We start from the raw sequence: 19,382 nt of genomic DNA, 5'->3' as shown, positions 1-19,382 counted from the left end.
GGCTAGCGAGGCGGAAGAAAGGCGGAAGTACTGCCCTAAACTCCCGACGCTCCGGGTTGGAAGGCGGTGCGCAGAGCATGTGTCAAATGCTCAGGAAGGGGACCGCCCATGAAGTGAAAATGAAGTGTGTGTTGCTGTGGCAGCCACGGAGGCCAGGGACCTCACGGGAGTAAAAGATGATGGGACTGGCTTCAGGAGAAACACCATCAAGAAGAGAGCTTTCAAAAAACTTCTAGAGACTCCCCAAGACGTATGAGATGAAAGGCTCCTGTCTGTGTGCGTTTAACCCATTGCTCCTTATCCCCGAGATTACGCGCTGCTGTGCCTGCGACTGCAGCGTTTACGCCGGAATAACGCGTGGATTACAGTCCCGACTTTACTCCCAAAGTTTGCCACAAAATACCTCGCGTCTATTATTATTGCATGGTTCTAGTATTTTGACTTTGAAAACAAAAGACATCATTCTATTTATAGCATTCTGTTTTTAGTAGTGGTATTACCATTTACAAAATATAGTAATTCTTGATCGCTGAAATGTCAAATCCGAGAAAACGTACCATTCCTATGCGTGATGGTAATACTGGTCTCGAACAGTTGTTGGCCGAAGATTCATTTGATGAATCTGATTTTTCGGAAATAGACGATTCTGATAATTTTTCAGATAGTGCTTTAGAAGATGATAATGTCAGGCCTCTGTCCCATTTAGAATCTGATGGAAAGAGCCCTACATCAACGGATTCAGGGCGTTCTCTGAAATGGTCATCTCGTGCTATGATTCCACGTCAAAGGTATGACTTTACCGGCACACCTGGCAGAAAAGTGGATGTCAGTGATATCACTGACCCATTGCAGTATTTTGAACTATTTTTTACTGAGGAATTAGTTTCAAAAATTACTAGAGAAACAAATGCCCAAGCTGCCTTGTTGGCTTCAAAGCCACCTGGTCCAAAAGGATTTTCACGAATGGATAAATGGAAAGACACTGACAATGATGAGCTGAAAGTCTTTTTTGCAGTAATGTTACTGCAAGGTATTGTGCAGAAACCTGAGCTGGAAATGTTTTGGTCAACAAGGCCTCTTTTGGATACCCCTTACCTCAGGCAAATTATGACTGGTGAAAGATTTTTACTTTTGTTTCGGTGCCTGCATTTTGTCAACAATTCTTCCATATCCGCTGGTCAATCAAAGGCCCAGATTTCACTGCAGAAGATCAAACCTGTGTTTGACTTTCTTGTAAATAAATTTTCAACTGTATATACTCCAAACAGAAACATTGCAGTTGATGAATCACTGATGCTGTTCAAGGGGCCACTAGCTATCAAGCAATATGTCCCAACAAAACGCGTACGATTTGGTCTGAAGCTATATGTACTTTGTGAAAGTCAATCTGGTTATGTATGGAATGCACTTGTTCACACAGGGCCCGGTATGAATTTGAAAGATTCAGCTGATGGTCTGAAATCGTCGCGCATTGTTCTAACCTTGGTCAATGACCTTCTTGGCCAAGGGTATTGTGTCTTCCTCGATAACTTTAATATATCTCCCATGCTTTTCAGAGAATTACATCAAAATAGGACTGATGCAGTTGGGACAGCTCGTTTGAACAGAAAACAGATTCCAAATGATCTGAAAAAAAGGATTGCAAAGGGGACGACGGTAGCCAGATTCTGTGGTGAACTTATGGCACTGAAATGGTGTGACACAAAGGAGGTGACAATGTTGTCAACATTCCACAGTGATACTGTGATTGAAGTAAACAACAGAAATGGAAAGAAAACTAAAAAGCCACGTGTCATTGTGGATTATAACGAGAATATGGGAGCAGTGGACTCAGCTGATCAGATGCTTACTTCTTATCCATCTGAGCGCAAAAGACACAAGGTCTGGTATAAGAAATTCTTTCACCACCTTCTACATATTACAGTGCTGAACTCCTACATCCTGTTCAAGAAGGACAATCCTGAGTATACCACGAGCCATATAAACTTCAGACTGACACTGATTGAAAGAATGCTGGAAAAGCATCACAAGCCAGGGCAGCAACATCTTCGAGGTCGTCCATGCTCTGATGATGTCACACCTCTCCGTCTATCTGGAAGACATTTCCCCAAGAGCATACCACCAACTTCAGGGAAACAGAATCCAACTGGTCGCTGCAAAATTTGCTGCTCCCAGTATGACAAGGATGGCAAGAAGATCCGGAAAGAAACACGCTATTTTTGTGCGGAATGTGATGTTCCGCTTTGTGTTGTTCCATGCTTTGAAATTTACCACACACAAAAAAATTATTAAATACTGATCATCGTATACATATCTGTTCCATTAGGATTAGAGACAAGTTCTGTTTAGAAATAACTCCAAGATTGGGAGGCTGAGCTGGGCAGATCACCTGACATCAGGAGTTTGAGACCAGCCTGGCCGACATGGTGAAACCCCATCTCTACTAAAAATACAAAAATTAGCTAGGCATGGTGGCACACACCTGTAATCCCAGCTACTCAGGAGACTGAGGCTGGAGAATCACTTGAAGCCATGAGGCGGAGGCTGCAGTGAGCCAAGATCACACCACTGCACTCCAGCCTGGGCAGCATCTCAAAAAAGAAAAAGACCAATAACTCCAAGAAAAGTTTTTATATTTTACTTATTTTACTTTCTTTTCTTTCCTTTCTCCAGCTTTTTTTTTCTCTTTGAGTTGGAGTCTCACTTGGTTGCCAGGCTGGAGTGCAGTGGCACAACCTTGGTTCACTGCAACCTCCACCTCCTGGGTTCAAGCCATTCTCCTGCCTCAGCCTCTTGAGTAGCTGGGACTACAGGCATGTGCCAGCACACCCAGCTAATTTTTTTTTCTTTGTATTTGTATTTTTATTTTTAGGAGAGATGGGGTTTCACTATGTTGGCCAGGATGGTCTCAATCTCCTGACCTCACGATCTGCCGGTCTCAACCTCCTAAAGTGCTGGGATTGCAGGCGTGAACCACCACACCCGCCCCTATCTTTTATTTTCATATTGAAAATCAGTCAGATTTGCTTCAGCCTCAAAGAGTGTGTTTATGTAAAATTAGATGAGTGCAGGCAGCGAACTGAACTTTTCGTTTTTTTTCCTAAACGGGAAATGGGAAGAAGATACTGTCTCTGCACAAAAATAGCTGCAAAAATATATAAGTGTTACCTTTTCTGATGAAAAGGGTTGGAAGACAATTTATCTGATGCTACACTATGCTTCCGCATAATTGCTTTACTGTAAACATAACAACAAGGCTGTAGTGGGAGGAGGGGGGTTGCTTGCTGTCAGTGTTGATCTTTGGGGCCTTAGCCAAGATTTCAGACATCATTTGCTCCAGTCCTTTCATTTTCTTTATGGTGAAAAGTAAAGTAACTTGCCTAAGATTTTTCTTGGCCCTAAACATTGCTGTCTCTACTACAGATCCCTATTGAGGGTAATGTGTGTTTTAGCCTGTGCACTCTTTTAAGAGTTAGCATCCTGGAGAAGAGTAACAACAACTGAAAAAAGAGATTCAAGAGTCAAGTACTCAGCCCATGGTAGGGGATGGGAACATGGTGCCTGGAGCCACCCCTATACTTGAGTCTCCCTGGCATCAGCTACTGCAGCATTGGGGTACCTTCCCTTGTCTTTTTCTGAAGATAGTTATTTCTTCATATTTGATGGTTGGAAGGAGCAGCACTGCTCAGAAAAAAAACAAACACATTTGACTTTATTGTCTGCCAGATAAATCTCTTATTTGCCAGGGAACTGGTAACCTAGGATCAAGAAGTATGTGGAGAATGTTTATTTTCATTCTTTTTACTTTAAAATATGCTTTAGTTTTTGAATAGATAGGACATTAAAGTGTCAGAAAGTAAAAGTCAGTTCAGGACCGAGAAAGGAAAGATCAGTGCTAATTTTAATCTGACTGTGATGTACCTACTAGATACAGATAGGGCCAGTGGCAAGGCCATCAGAAAACTTTTTCCCAAGGCCACACCATACCTGCAAAACACCTAATAACTTTATTTTTTTCAGTGATTACCACTTTCTTACCAGTGACTTCGCTTTGTTCCTCTTGCCTCTGAACAGATTGCTGAGATACTCAATCCAGAGCTGATCCTTGCTTCCCTAGACTCTCCTCAGTCATTCAACAGAAGCCCAAATCCTGTAAAAGTTCCTTTCTGTTCCCTTACTGTTATATCCTTGGTTTCCCTGATGTGGAGTCTTCTTTACAGCAGCAAACTCATAAACTTAACTTTGACTGCAGGTGTGTTCCTTGGTGGTCTTTATCTGATAGACTTTGTCACATGGTACAATATTCAAAAGGTATTCAAAAAAAAATTTCCCACCTACTTCTCTCCTTAGTCACCCAATTCTCAAGAAGCAATCAATGTTGCCATTTTCCTGAGTATTCTTCCAGAAATAGTAAATTATCTGCAGAAAAATACATACATTAAAAATAAGGCTAGGCACAGTGGCATGCCTGTAGTCCCAGATACTCAGGCTGAGGCAGGAGCATCACTTGAGGCCAGGAGTTTGAAGCTGTAGTGTGCTATGGTAGCAGGCCTGTGAATAGCCATTGCACTCTACCCTAGGCAACATAGCCAGACCCTTTCTCTAAAAAAAAAAAAAGAAAGAAAAAAAATACATGCAGTATTTTTATTAAAAAACAAATCCATATATACATTTATATGTATAGATATAGTATGCTACCAGTTGTGTGAAAAAAGAGGCAAAATATGTATTTATTTAATTTATAATATACAAATATTCTAGAAATAAAAGTATTAATATAAAATATACTATAATATATAATGTATTACCTAACATGCTTATATATAACTATAATGTGTACTGTGTTTTACATATATATTTCCACAGCATACTATAAATGCAATTCTGCACTTGGCTCTTTTTACTTAATATATCTTGGAAGTCATCCTTCATTAGTAAAGAGCTTTGTAATTCCTTTTTATGGCTGCAAAATGTTCCAGCTTATGAATGGACTGATTCTCCATCAAGGAACATTAAGATTGTGTCCTATTGTACTATTCCTAATTTTGCTGAAGTGAATTTCTTTTGCCACGTGATTTCCACAGTGTATATATGTAGTATAATCAGTACTAGCAGAAAGTAGGATTGCTAGATCAAAGAATATGTGCCTTTGTAATTTTGATGATATTGTGAAATCTTCTTCCACAGAAGTTGTTGCAACTTTCACTCTCACCAGCAATGTGTAAGATGGCTTGCTCCTCCATACCCTCACCAACAATGAGCTATCAAATGTTATCTTGCCAAGCAAATAAATTAAAAATGATATATCAGCTTTTTGTTTGTCTGTTTGGTTGGTTGGTTTTTGAAATGTAGTCTTACTCTGTCACCCAGGCTGTAGTGCAGTGACACAGTCTTGGCTCACTGCAATCTCTGCCTCCCAGGTTCAAACGATTCTCCTGCCTCAGCCTCCCGAGTAGTGGGTCTACAGGTTTGTGCCACCACACCTGGCTAATTTTGGTATTTTTAGTAGAGATGGAGTTTCACTATGTTGGCCAGACTGGTCTCTAACTTAACCTTGTAATCAGTCCACCTCGGCCTTCCAAAGTTGCCCAGGCTGGAGTGCAGTGATGCGATCTCAGCTCACTGCAACCTCTGCCTCCTGGGTTCAACCTTAGCTTCTGAGTATCTGGGATTACTAGGCACCCACCACCACACTCAGTTAATTTTTGTATTTTTAGTAGAGACAGGCTTTCACCATGTTGGCCAAGCTGGTCTCAAACTCCTGACCTCAGGTGATCCACCCACCTCAGCCTCCCAAACTGCTGGGATTACAGGTGTGAGCTACCATGCCTGGCCCTTCTTGGTTTTTTAATCTTTCTTCTGCCATATGGTGACTTAAATCTAAGTTGTATTGTAGGATTAATGGAGAACAGCTAAAGAGGAATAAAGCCATGTGTTCAGCCAAGGATAGTTATCATGAAGGATAAAAGCCTCAAAAGCCTGATTTTAAAATCAGCCCACGTTGAGCTAAGCCCTGAGACAGGCCTTTGTTTCAGTCCCAACCAGAGCAGAAGTAAGCATTTTTGGAACCATAATAAAAAGATTATTTGAGAAATAATGGAATGGGACAAAAGATTATAATGTGTTACAGCCCACTGACCATTACACACTTTCTAAACTATGAATAAAATTTTATTTTTCAAAAATGATTTCAAAAATTGCAAAATTTAGAAACACACTGAAATAAAAACAGCTTCATCCCAAGTTTCCTGATTTTTTCTGTCCATATATTTTTGGTGACCCCTCTTTGCTGGTGGTATCTTAGACACTTGTTCAGTTTAACTAACAGGTAATCAGTGCTCATCACAATACCTCAGATAGGAGCTGGGAAGTTTACTTTTTAGTAGGACAAAAGGTGGAAAAGGACCAGCAGTGAACAGCAACTGAGGCCTCTGTATCCCCATTTTTGCCTTCCTTTCTCCCTTTCCCTTATTGTTACACATACTAAACTATCCAATGCTTCAAACCTCTCATATGTCAGGCTTATACCCCTGTAGGCATTACATGGAGAAGAAAAGCCTGAGTAATGTTTTCAGGTAGTGTGAAATTCTGTTATCTCTACTGTTTTCCAGGTAGGCCAGAGGAATTGGATAGAGATTCAACTTCCAAATTATGTGTTTTCCCATAATGTAGCCCTTGGACTCACGCTTTATAAAAGAAACTATAATTATAATAAAATATTGTAGAACGATTTTGTGCTGGACTGGCTCAGTTTTTCCAGCTAGATCGCTTTTTTTTTGAGACGGAGTCTGCTCTGTCACCCAGGCTGGAGTGCAGTGGCGCAATCTCAGCTCACTGCAACCTCCACCTTCTGGGTTCAAGTGATTCTCCTGCCTCAGCCTCCCGAGTAGCTGGGACTACAGGTGCGTGCCACAATGCCCAGCTAATATTTTTATTCTTAGTAGAGACAGGGTTTCACCATGTTGGCCACGATGGTCTCGAACTCTTGATGTCGTGATCTGCCCGCCTTGGCTTCCCAAAGGGCTGGGATTACAGGCGTGAGCCGCCACAGCCAGCCCAGCTAGATCACTTTCTACCCTCACCCTGCTTTGTGTCCTGGAAGGCTGGACCCTTCAGGGCCGCAAAAAATTCAGTTCCATTTCCTTCTGGCTTCCTGTTGGGTTCAGCCAATGGGAGCTGTCTACTAGTAACACACCCCTTGAAGTTTCTCTTAACACGCCCCATACTTCAAAAAAAGATTAATGAAGTTTACAATCACCTTTTTAGAGTGTTCCCTTTGTTTCCTGCCAAGACCGTGACCCATATGTATTTCAAGTAGAACTACATATGTTAATTAATGCAAAAAGTGTTAAAGTGGTTTACTATCCAAGCCGTTCACTTTTCTCCCTCTTTTTTTGCTGCCTAGCTGTTCATATCGTGGCCACAAGGGGGTGAACAAAGATAGGGACAGAAACAAATTTCGAAACCCATGCTTTAGGAATGTTTATAAATGTCAGATTATACCAACAGAAGTTAACTCTAGGGTTTACATGTAATATTTTTATTTTATTCAGTGTTCTTTTTAAGTTTCTGTTTTTGGCAACATTTTATAGTCAAAAATATAAAACTATTTTTCAAAATAAAGGGGGAAGTAAACTTGCTAGAAAAAGAAAATATATATATATATACACATTAGATAAAAATACAGAATATTTACTCTGAACTAAAAATATATAATTGCTAAATATATATAATAGAATTTACTTTGGACTCTTAAAATTGGAATCTGTCAAAAAACAGTTATCATCTCTATCTGGACTTTTCATGATCATTTAAAGTAACATCTTTGGGGATACTTTCGGCCTTTCCTGGTTCTGTTTCAGTATTCTGCTTATCAGCACTGATGTAATCGTGCTTTTCAAACTATTCTTCACACATTGGCTATCTATTTACATGTAAAAGGTAGTCAGTTATAAGGTAAGACTACAAAGTAACGAGGACCATACCTTTAGCCACTTCTCTTTTATATTTAAGTCAATGGGTTTGTGGGTTGTTTTTTTTTTTAATATAGTAACACTAGCAGAATGCTTGAGGAAACTTCAGCTGTGCTAATCTCCAAATATCCATTTACTTTAAGTGATTTTTGAGTTTTAAGTTTTCAAATCTCATTTACTTCATGTAGATTAGCTAATCTTTTTCACTCCAGTAAATAGGAGACAATTCCCATAATATTTTTAAATGCTTGTCATCCACTAGGACTGTGGATTTGGCTTTCTGAAGTTCCCTATAAAGCCCTCTGAAATCAGATAGGTCATCCACCATTCTCAGAGGGAGTTCAAGAGGAATCCCAACCTGCCTCAGAGTCCTGCAAAAATAAATTATAATGGAAATATTTCATTTTCCTCATTTTACTCTAAATTCTCATTTTTTCTGCCAAATCTGTGAAAAACATAAGTAAAATAAATTGAAAAAGTGTGAAGATATGCTAAATAGCTTATAAACATGAAGAGGAGGCAATCATCTTTGATATTAAGAAATGTTATAAAACTATAAACATCCCGAGATATTCTAAAGTGCTTTGTAAATGCTAAAATGTAACTATTGTTAGTTACTATGATTGAACAACAGTGACTAAGAAGTGAAAGCGTTAGGGGGAAGGAGTTATGTTGTACTGACTGTGCTTTGTGCTTTTAGGCGCTGCTGGTCTCGTGAAACTCGCTTCTCAAATGGCCTGTGGTACAGTATAGGGATGTTCAATGCACTATGGGGGACTCAGGCTAAAGGACTGGCTCTAAGACCAGTCACAGAACTTAGGACAGTAGTTAAACTCCAGCTCCAGACACAACATCCCAAGCTCTCCTTGTATGTTCTCCGTGTTGCTACCTCACATGCCAGCCCTTATAAACCATTAGTGCTCTATTTATATCTCTACGTAATAAATGCAAATCTGGATCTCCTTCATGCCTCAATTAGGATTTTACTTTTAAATAAACAAAAAACTGGGCCAGGCACAATAGCTCATGCCTGTAATCTCAGCACTTTGGGAGGCCGAGGTGGGCGGATCACCTGAGGTAGGGAGTTTGAGACCAGCCTGACCAACGTGGAGAAATTCAGTCTCTACTGAAAATACAAAATTAGCCAGGTGCAGTGGTTCATGCCTATAATCCCAGCTATAAGGCTGAGGCAGGAGAACTGCTTGAACTCAGGAGGTGGAAGTTGCAGTGAGCTGAGATCATGCCATTGCACTCCAGCCTGGGTGGCAGGGCGAGACTCCAGAACAAACAAACAAACAACTGTGGTAAAATACACATAAAAAACTTACCAGGCCAGGCACGGTGGCTCATGCCTGTAATCCCAGCACTTTGGGAGGCCAAGGTGGGTGGATCATTTGAGCTCAGGAGTTCAAGATGAGCCTTGGCAACATGGCAAAATTCTGTCCCTGCAAAAAATACAAAAATTAGCTGAGGGGAAGGAGTTATGTTGCACTGACTGCGCTTTGTGCTTTTAGGCTCTGCTGGCCTGGTGAAACCCGCCTCAAATGACCTGTGGTATAGTATAGGCTGAGGTGGGCGGATCAAATGAACCCAAAAGATGAAGGTTGCAATGAGCCCAGGCTATGCCACTGCATTCCAGCTAGGCAACAGAGTGAGAACTTGTCTCAAAATAATAAATAACAATTTATTATCATCAATGTGCAAATGGGTGGATGATAAAATTTTTGCCATCTCAACCATTTTTAAATGTACATTTCAGTAGTGTTAAGTATATCACTGTTGCAAGTATTAAGTGTATCATTATTATAAAACTCATCTCCAGAACTTTTTCATCTTGCAAAACTGAAACTATACCCATTAAACTCCCCATTTCCCCACAGCCCCTGGCAACCAACATTCTTTCTGCTTCTGTAAATTTGACTACCTTTTTTAAAATTATTTTTTTAGATAGAGTCTCGCTGTCACCCAGGCTGGAGTGCAGTGGCACGATCTTGGCTCACTGCAACCTCTACCTCCCAGGTTCAAGCAATTCTTCTGCTGCAGCCTCCCGAGTAGCTGGGACTACAGGCACACCACCATTCCCAGCTAATTTTTGTATTTTTAGTAGAGATGGGGTTTTGCTATGTTGGCCAGGCTGGTCTCAAACTCCTGACCTCAAGTGATCCAGTTATCTTGGCCTCCAAAAGTGCTGAGATTACAGGAATGAGCCACCGTGCCAGGTGAATGTGACTACTTTAAATAACTCATACAAGTGGAATCATACAGCATGTGTCTTTTTGTGAATAGCTTATTTCACTCAGCATAATGACCTCAAGGTTCATTCATGTTCTAGCATGTGTCAGAATTTTTTTCTTTTTAAAGACTGAATAAATTAGATTGAATGTATGTATTACAGTTTGTTTATCCATTCTTCTCTCAATGGACACTTGGGTTGCTTCTACCTTTTGGCTATTGTGAATGATGCTGCTAAGAACATAGGTATACAAATATCTGTTCAAGTGCTTTCCTTCACTTCTTTTGGGTATATCCCTAAAAGTGGAATTGCTGGATCATATAGTAATTCTATTTTCAGTGTTTGTCAAAACTGCCATACTGTTTTTCATAGTGGCTGTACCATTTTACATTCTCACCAACAGTACACAAGTTTCTCCACATCCTCAGTGACATTTATTATTTTCTGTTGTGTTTATTTCTGTTCCTTTTTATTTTTGAGACAGGGTCTTGCTCAGTTTCCCAGACTGGAGTGCAGTGGCATGATCATGGCTTACTATAGCCTCAGTCTCCTGGGCTCAAGAGATCTACCCACCTCGTCCTTCCAAGTAGCTGGGACTACAGGCGTGTACCACCACACCTGGCAGATCATTTATTTTTTGTGGAGACAGAAAAAAAATGCTGCCCAGGCTGGTCTCAATTTCCTGAGCTGAAGCAATCCTCTTGCCTCAGCCTCCCAAACTGGTGGAATTACAGGTGTGAGCTACCATGTCTAGCCTTTAGCCTATTTTTAAATAGAACTTTTTGTTGCTGAATTGTAGGAGTATTGTACATATTTTGAATATTAACATCATATTAAATGTGTGATTTGCAAACATTTTTTCCATTCTGTAGGTTGCCTTTTCACTCTGTTGATTGTGTCCTTTAATGCACAGAAGTTTCTAATTTTGATGTAGTTCATTTTATTTGTTTTTACTTTATTTTGGTTATCTGTGCGTTTTTTGGTGTGTCATATTTAAGAAATCATTTTTTTAATTTTTTTATTTTTTTGCTGTTGTTTTTTGAGATGGAGTCTCACTCTGTTGCCCAGGCTGGAATGTAGTGGTACAATCTCAGCTCACTGCACCTCCACCTCCCAGGTTCAAGCGATTCTCCTGCCTCAGCCTTTGAGTAGCTAGGATTACAGGCATGGGCCACAATGCCTGGCTAACTTTTGTATATTTAGTAGAGCCAGGGTTTCATCATGTTCATTCTCAAACTTCTAAGCTCAAGTGAGCTGCCTGCCTCAGCCTCCCAAAGTGCTGAGATTACAGGTATGACCCACACACCTGGCCTAAGAAATCATGTCTAAATCCATTGCCATGACGCTTTCCCCCTATATTTTCTTCTAAGAATTTTGTAGTTTTTTTATTGTCTTTTTATGACTACCCTTTCCACATTTGTTGGAAGATTCCTCTGCTTCTTGTGGGATCTGGACTACTCATGTCCTATGGGTAGAGTTGTTGGTCAAGGATTTGTTTGTGTGTTTGCTTACTCAGTCACATTGATAGAGACAGGAGGCAGACAGGGGTGGGTACCTGGCAAAATCCCACCTTCAAGCTCAAAAGCTTGAAATCCATGGCTGAGTAAATGGGGCACTCCTGTCTTGCGTCCCACAAAGAGATCAAGAAAATATATTGTATTGATATTGCTTTTGGAGCAGTCCTCTCCTTTATTTATTTTTATTTTTTGAGATGGAGTCTTGCTCTGTCACCCAGGCTGGAGTGCAGTAGTGTGATCTTGGCTCACTGCAACTTCTGCCTCCCAGATTCAAATGATTCTCCTGCCTCAGCCTCCCTAGCAGCTGGGATTACAGGCACATGTCACCATGCTCTGCTGATGTTTGTATTCGTAGTACAGACAAAGTTTCACCATGTTGGCCAGGCTGGTGAATCCCAGCTACTAGAGAGGCTGAGGCAGGAGAATCACTTGAATCCGGAAAGTGGAGGTTACAGTGAGCTAAGATCATGCCATTGCATTCCAGCCTGGGTGACGGAGGGAGACTCTGTCTCAAAAAATATATATATATATGTATTTTATAACTATTGGGATAAAGAAAATATAATACAGGCAGATTCATTAAGGTAAATTCACTATTATTTATTTCTTCTTATTTTAAAAGGAATTAAGACATTTTTGTGGAGCCCTGAAAGTATCATTGGCTCTAGGCCCTGTATCTACTGTGCCTAATAGGAAAGTTGGCCTTGGTTTGTTCAAGACTCTAATTCAGAATTCTTCGGGTAAGACTGGCAGCCATACAATAGTTGGCAGACTGCTGAGCTCCCACAATTAATGGTCAGAGGCAGATAGTTGGAATTGCTATGATTTTCAGACAGAATGCTGTCTGAAACTGGATCAGCAGTGTTGTTGTAAGTTGGTCATAATTTTCCATTGCTGCTTTTTCTTTTTTCTTTTTCTTTTTTTTTTTTTTGAGATAGAGTTTTGCTCTGTTGTCCAGGCTGGAATGCAGTGGCATGATCTCGGCTCATTGCAACCTCCGCCCCATGTTCAAGCAATTCTCCTGCCTCAGCCTCCCCAGTAGCTGGGATTACAGGTGCATGCCACCATGCTCGTATAATTTTTTGGGTTTTTAGTAGAGATGGGTTTTCGCCCTGTTGGCCAGGCTGGTCTCGAACTCCTGACCTCAAGTGATCCACCTGCCTCAGGCTCCCAAAGTGCTGAGATTACAGGTGGGAGCCACCACAACCGGCCTCTTCTTGTTTTTTGTTTTGTTTTGTTTTTGTTTTTTTGAGACGGAGTTTCGCTCTTGTTACCCAGGCTGGAGTGCAATGGCGCGATCTTGGCTCACCGCAACCTCCGCCTCCTGGGTTCAAGCAATTCTCCTGCCTCAGCCTCCCGAGTAGCTGGGACTACAGGCATGCACCACCATGCCCAGCTAATTTTTGTATTTTTAGTAGGGACAGGGTTTCACCATGTTGACCAGGATGTTCTCGATCTCTTGACTTCGTGATCCACCCACCTCAGCCTCCCAAAGTGCTGGGATTATAGGCGTGAGCCACCGCGCCTGGCTTCTCTTCTTGTTTTTTAATTATAAAAATGGTATACTCTGTTAATTTGTGTGGTATTAATCCTAGAAAGTTTAATGATACAAATGGATACATTTTTGCCTATAATTTTCCAAAAGTCAGACTTTAACACGGGTACTGTTGCAGTTCAACTATCAACCATTCAGTCCCTTGTTGCTAAAGCAGACGTATACATATATAATTTCCCACGGGGTACTTTTTTAGTTGTCAGCACATGTCTGTAAGTTCATAGTCTTCTCTTATAAATACAAGTGACTCAAATGTTTCTTTTCTATACTTTGTTTTAAACCTGAAGAATCAACTTGAATCTAGATGCATCAATGAGGGTAGGAGACTAGGTAGAACCAGATGCTAAAGAAGAGGTGGCAAAATATCTTGAATAGATGGGCTGAGAGTGACGAAAAGAGATCACTACAGTTTCAGAAAAGAAGATTCATGACAGGACCAAATCTGGAAGCCTCAAGGGAAACGGAGGAAAATGCTGGCCTCTCATTCTACCTCAGGAAAAAGGATATTGGAGAAGCAACTGTCTCCTGGGCGCATACCTCATAACTTTCATTAAGTCATAATCAAACTGCAAATTTTCTTCATGTTAGTATATAATGTCATTTCCACATGATTAGTATTTTCAGAGTTCAACCTGGCTGGTCTATCTCGATGGCCATAGTAGGGTTTGGCTTTTCCTCTAATATTCGGACTTACACCCAAATATACCTAAAGCAAGGAAGGCCTACTAGGAAAATGTCCCTTCCCAACACTCCCCTGACTTATCTTAGTTGCTGCCTGCATTTGACTCTAATTGAATGTAGAGCTTTGAAGGTTAAATGGCAAACATTTGGGCTACTGGTTAGCAATGCATCTGCCCTTCTTTTCTTGGGCTCTAAGTCAAGTTCTGGTCTGTGGAAAAGGGTGGTGAAAAAAGTGTATACCTTGAGGAAGGAGTTTTAGGAGCTCTTGAGTAGTAAGGACACACATGTTCTCTTTCTTTCTTTCGTTCTTTCTGGAGATCTCGGGTAGTAAGGACACACATGTTCTTTCTTCTCTTTCCTTCTTTCTTTCTTTCTTTCTTTCTTTCTTTCTTTCAGATCTCGGGTAGTAAGGACATACATGTTCTCTTCTTTCTTTTCTTTCTTTCCTTTCTTTTCTTTCTTTCGAGATGGAGTCTTGCTCTGTCACCCAGGCTGGTGCAGTGGTGTGATCTCAGCTCACTGCAACCTCTGCCTCCCGACTTCAAGTGATTCTCCTGCCTCAGCCTCCTGAGTAGCTGGGACTACAGGCACACACTGCCATGCCCAGCTAACTTTTTGTATTTTAGTAGAGACAAGGTTTCACTGTGTTGCCCAGGCTGGTCTCGAACTCCTAAGCTCAGGCAATCCACCCACCTTGGTCTCTCAAAGTGCTGGGATTACAGGCGTGAGCCACCACCTCTGGCCTAAATGTTCTTTTTCCTTCTAGCTTCAAAGGAGCAAGTGAATCACAGGAACCAGATATACAATATAGTTTTCATTTAGAAGAGATCCACTAACAACCACAGGGTTTTAAGAAAGTTCTGAATAACTCATAAACAAAGCAAATAACTCCTTAAACTTTAAATCTGGTTGCTAGATGCTAATTATAAATGGAACACTTAGAATGCTTTGACAGAATATAAGATCACATTCCTTTTTCTGTCATTGAGCCTCTATATTTAAACACGCCAGAACAAATATCTCTATAAAGAATGACTAAAATTAATAAAGAAACAATATGAATCATGAATTTAGTTTAAGTGCCATAATTTTTATTTTTATGCTTATTTTTTTTTATGAGATGGAATCTTACCCTGCCACCCAGGCTGGAGTGCAATGGCATGATCTTGGCTCACTGCAACCTCTACCTCCTGGGTTCAAGTGATTCTCCTGCCTCAGCCTCCCGAGTAGCTGGTATTACAGGCACCCACCACTGCCTCCAGCTAATTTTTGTATTTGTAGTAGAGGCAGGGTTTCACCATGTTAGTCAGGCTGGTCTTGTAGTCCTGACCTCAGGTGATCTGCAAGCTTTGGCCTCCCAAAGTGCTGGGATAACAGGTGTGAGCCACCATGCCTGGCCATAATTTTTATTTTTTGAGACGAACTCTGGCTCTGTCACCCAGGCTGGAGTGCAGTGGCACGATCTCAGCTCACTGCAACCTCCGCCTCCTGGGTTCAAGCGATTCTCCTGCGTCAGCCTCCCAAGTAGGTGGGACTACAGGTGTGCACCACCACACCTGGCTACTTTTTGCATTTTTAGAGATGGGGTTTCACCACATTGGTGAGGCTGGTCTTGAACTCCTGACCTCAAGTGAACCACCCACCTCGACCTCCCAAAGTGCTGGAATTACAGGTGTGAGCCACTGTGCCCAGCCTAAGTCCTATAACCTGTGAAATTCCAGAAAACAGCAATCAAGTCATCTTCTTGAGCAAAGGTTTTGGCTGATTTGAGTAAGAAGTTTTGACAAGAAAGTTCTAAAAAGGACTAATATATGGAAGCTCTAGGGAAATAGATTCAATCTTATTATAAGGAAGAGTTTTTTAAGTCAGACAGAATAGATTATTCCCAGGGGATAGCCAGGAATTCCTACAGGAATAAGCCACTTAGTCACTCGGTGGAGATGCTGTAAAAGAGAATACAAGTAACATATGGCTGTGCGTGATCACTTTAATCTTGGGATTTTGTGGTTCTTTATTTGGAGTCTGAACAGTTGTTGTTTTAAACTGACTGAGAGTTTATTAATAGTAGTTACAGAAAAACAACCATCATTTCTCACATGCCAAGGGAAAAAGATGAAACACATAGAAAACAGAGTGCTAGCTGTTATCATTAATACACAATCTTTAAAAAAATTTTATTTTTAATTTTTGTGGGTACATAGTAGGTATATATATTTATCTGGTATGTGAGATATTTTGATCCAGCATGCAATGCATAATAATTACATCATGAAAAAATGGGGTATCCATTCCTTCAAGCATTATCCTTTGTGTTACAAACATTCCAATTATACTCTTTATTTTAAAATGTACAATTGAATTATTGATTATAGTCACCCTGTCGTGCTATCAAATACATCTTATTCATTCTTTGTGATTTTTTTGGTACCCATTAAACATTCCCACCTCCCCTACAGTCCTCATTTTCCTTCCCTGTCTCTAGTAACCATCCTTCTTTTCTCCATGTCTATGAGTTCAATCATGTTGATTTTTAGATCCCACAAATAAGTGAGAACATGTGATGTTTGTCTTTCTGTGCCTGGCTTATTTCACTTAACATAATGACCTCCAGTTACAACCATGTTGTTGTAAATGACAGGATCTCATTTTTATGGCTGAATAGTACTCCATTGTAAGTACCACATTTTCTTTAACCATTCACCTGTTGATGGACACTTAGGTTGCTTCCAAATCTTGGTTATGATGAATAGTGCTGCAATAAACATGAAAGATATCTCTTCAATATACTGGTTTCCTTTCTTTGGGGTATATACCCAGTGGTGGGATTGCTGGATCTATGGTAGCTCTATTTTTAACTTTTCAAGTAAACTCCAAACTGTCCTTCAAAGTGGTTGTACTAATTAACATTCCCACCAACAGTGTATAGGAGTTCTCTTTTCTCTCCATACTCATCAGCATTTGTGACTGCCTTTTGGATAAAAGCCATTTTAACTGGGGTGAGATTATTTCTCACTGTAGTTTTGATTTGCATTTCTGTGATGATCAATGATGTTGAGCACCTTTTCATATGCCTGTTTACCATCTGTATGCCTTCTTTTGAGAAAGGTCTATTAAAATCTTTTGCCCAATCAGATTATTTTTCCCCCATAGAGTTGTTTGAGCTCCTTATATATTCTGGTTATTAATCCCTTTTCAGATGGGTAATTTGCAAATATTTTCTCCCAATCTCTGGGTTGTTTCTTTACTTTACTGATTGTCTCCTTTGCTGTACAGAAGCTTTTTTTTTTTTTTTTTTTTTTTTTTTTTTTTTTTTTTTTAAGTAGAGACAGGGTTTCACCATGTTGGCCAGGCTAGTCTTGAACTTCTGACCTCAGGCGATCCGCCCGCCTTGGCCTCCCAAAGTGCTGGGATTACAAGTGTGAGCCCCCGTGTCCAGCTGCAGAAGCTTTTTAACTTGATGTGACATCATTTGTTCATTCCATTTGTGCTTTGGTTGTCTGTGCTTGCAGGGTATTACTCAAGAAATTTTTGCCCAGATCAATATCCTGAAGAGTTTCCTCAATGCTTTTTCTTTTTTCTTTTCTTTTTTTTTTTTTTTTGAGACAGGGTCTCACTCTGTCACCCAGGCTGGACTGTAGTGGTTTGATCTCGGCTCACTGCAACCTCCACCGCCTGGGCTCAAGCGATCCTCCATGTCAGCCTCCCGACTAGTACTCAGGCATGTGCCACCATGTCCAACTAATTTTTTGTATTTTTTGTAGAGACAGGGTTTCGCCATGTTGCCAAGGCTGGTCTTGAACTTCTGAGCTCAAGGGATCTGCCCACCTTGGCCTTCCAAAGTGCTAAGCTTGCAGGCATGAGCCACTGCATCTGGCCGCCCCAGTTTTCTTGCAGTAGTTTCATAGTTTAAAGTCTTGGTTTTAAGTCTTTAATCCATTTTGATTTGATTTTTGTATACGGTGAGAGATACAGGTATAGTTTCATTCTTCTGCATATGGATATTCAGTTTTCCCAGCACCATTTATTGAAGAGACTCTCTTCCCAGCGTATGTTCTTGGCCCCTTTGTTGAAAATGAGTTCACTGTAGGTGTGTGGATTTGTTTCTGAGTTCTCTATTCTGTTCCATTAGTCTATATGTCTGTTATTATGCCAGTACCATGCTCTTTTGATTACTACAGTTCTGCAGTATAATTTGAAGTCAGGTAATGTGATTCCTCCAGTTTTGTTCTTTTGCTTAGTGTAATTTTGGCTATTTTGGGTCTTCTGTGATTCTATAAACATTTTAGGACTGTTTTTTCATTTCTACGCTTACACAATTTTTCAATGAGAAAAAAATGAAAACTCAATGAGTTCCATTACAATAGGTCATGCCACAGATGTTGCCAATTGACAATTACACTACACAATTAGACAAGATGATTTACAATTTCTTAGTTATAATTTAGCTATTCCCAAACTTCCTGTGAGGCACTGATTAAACTGACAAACCTGAAAATTATAATTCCTAAAACAACAACAACAGAACCCTACCACTCACAGACCTCAATGATTCTCAAACTTCTGTGTGTGTGATAATCACCTGCAGAGCTTAATAAACATCAGATGTCTGGGCCCTACCCACAGAGATTCTGACTAAGTGGATCCGGAATGGGGCCCTGGGCAGTTCCATGTTTACAAGCTTGTCATGTCATTCTGATGTGCCGCAAGTTTGAGAGCTGCTGGCTTATCTCAGGGGAATAGCATTTGCAATAAATAAGTAGTCTAGTAAAGCTCTTAGAAAACAAAGCATAATGCTTCCTCTGTGGCTATGAGTCATTAGCAACTTTCCAGAAGCAGAAATTTTATGTCCATTTATCACAGTTCTAATAAATTTTTGTCTAGCTATGACTTAACAATTAACATAGTGCAGGGATTAAGAACACATACACACACAGGTTTTGGGGTCAAACCAGGGTTTAAATCCTGGCTGTGTCAATTACTAACAGTGAGACCTTGTCCAAGTGGCTTCATGTTGTTGAGACTTAGTTTCTGCATGTGGAAAAAGGAACTAGAGTACTTATTTATCTCCCAGGGTTGTTATGAGGATTAAATGAGAGAATGTAAATAAGGCACATACCACAGCTATAGGCAAGTAGAAAGCAATCAGTAAATGGAATTATTGGCCAGGTGCAGTGTCTCACGCCTGTAATCCCAGCACTTTGGGGGGGCCGAGGCAGGTGGATCAACCTGAGGTCAGGAGTTCTAGCCCAGCCTGGCCAACATGGTGAAACCCGGTCTCTACTAAAAATACAAAAATTAGCTGGGCATGGTGGCAGGTGCCTACAATCCCAGCTACTCTGGAGGCTTAGGCAGGAGAATCACTTGAACCCAGGAGGCAGAGGTTGCAGTGAGCCAAGATTATACCATTGTACTCCAGCCTGGGC

General features: G+C 40.6%; 1 protein-coding gene across 1 annotated transcript; it reads left to right on the top strand.

Annotated features, from left to right (window-relative positions):
- Window positions 1–9: 9 nt before the first annotated feature.
- PGBD4 (piggyBac transposable element derived 4) lies at window positions 10–5,348 on the top strand. The gene has a single exon (XM_012465465.2). The coding sequence runs from the start codon at window positions 535–537 to the stop codon at window positions 2,290–2,292; it is 1,758 nt and encodes a 585-aa protein (XP_012320888.2). The 5' UTR covers window positions 10–534; the 3' UTR covers window positions 2,293–5,348.
- Window positions 5,349–19,382: the final 14,034 nt, after the last annotated feature.

The sequence above is a fragment of the Aotus nancymaae genome, unplaced genomic scaffold, assembly GCF_030222135.1.
Source record: "Aotus nancymaae isolate 86718 unplaced genomic scaffold, 86718_ANA_hifiasm-v0.15.2.pri h1tg000011l, whole genome shotgun sequence".
Classification (NCBI taxonomy): domain Eukaryota; kingdom Metazoa; phylum Chordata; class Mammalia; order Primates; family Aotidae; genus Aotus; species Aotus nancymaae.
Note: the sequence above shows the minus strand (reverse complement) of the source record. Positions and strands in the feature narration are given on the sequence as shown.

Bases quoted from the DNA above. Each gene is read 5' to 3' on its own strand.
- PGBD4 (XM_012465465.2), top strand. From the start codon at position 535: ATGTCAAATCCGAGAAAACGTACCATTCCTATGCGTGATGGTAATACT.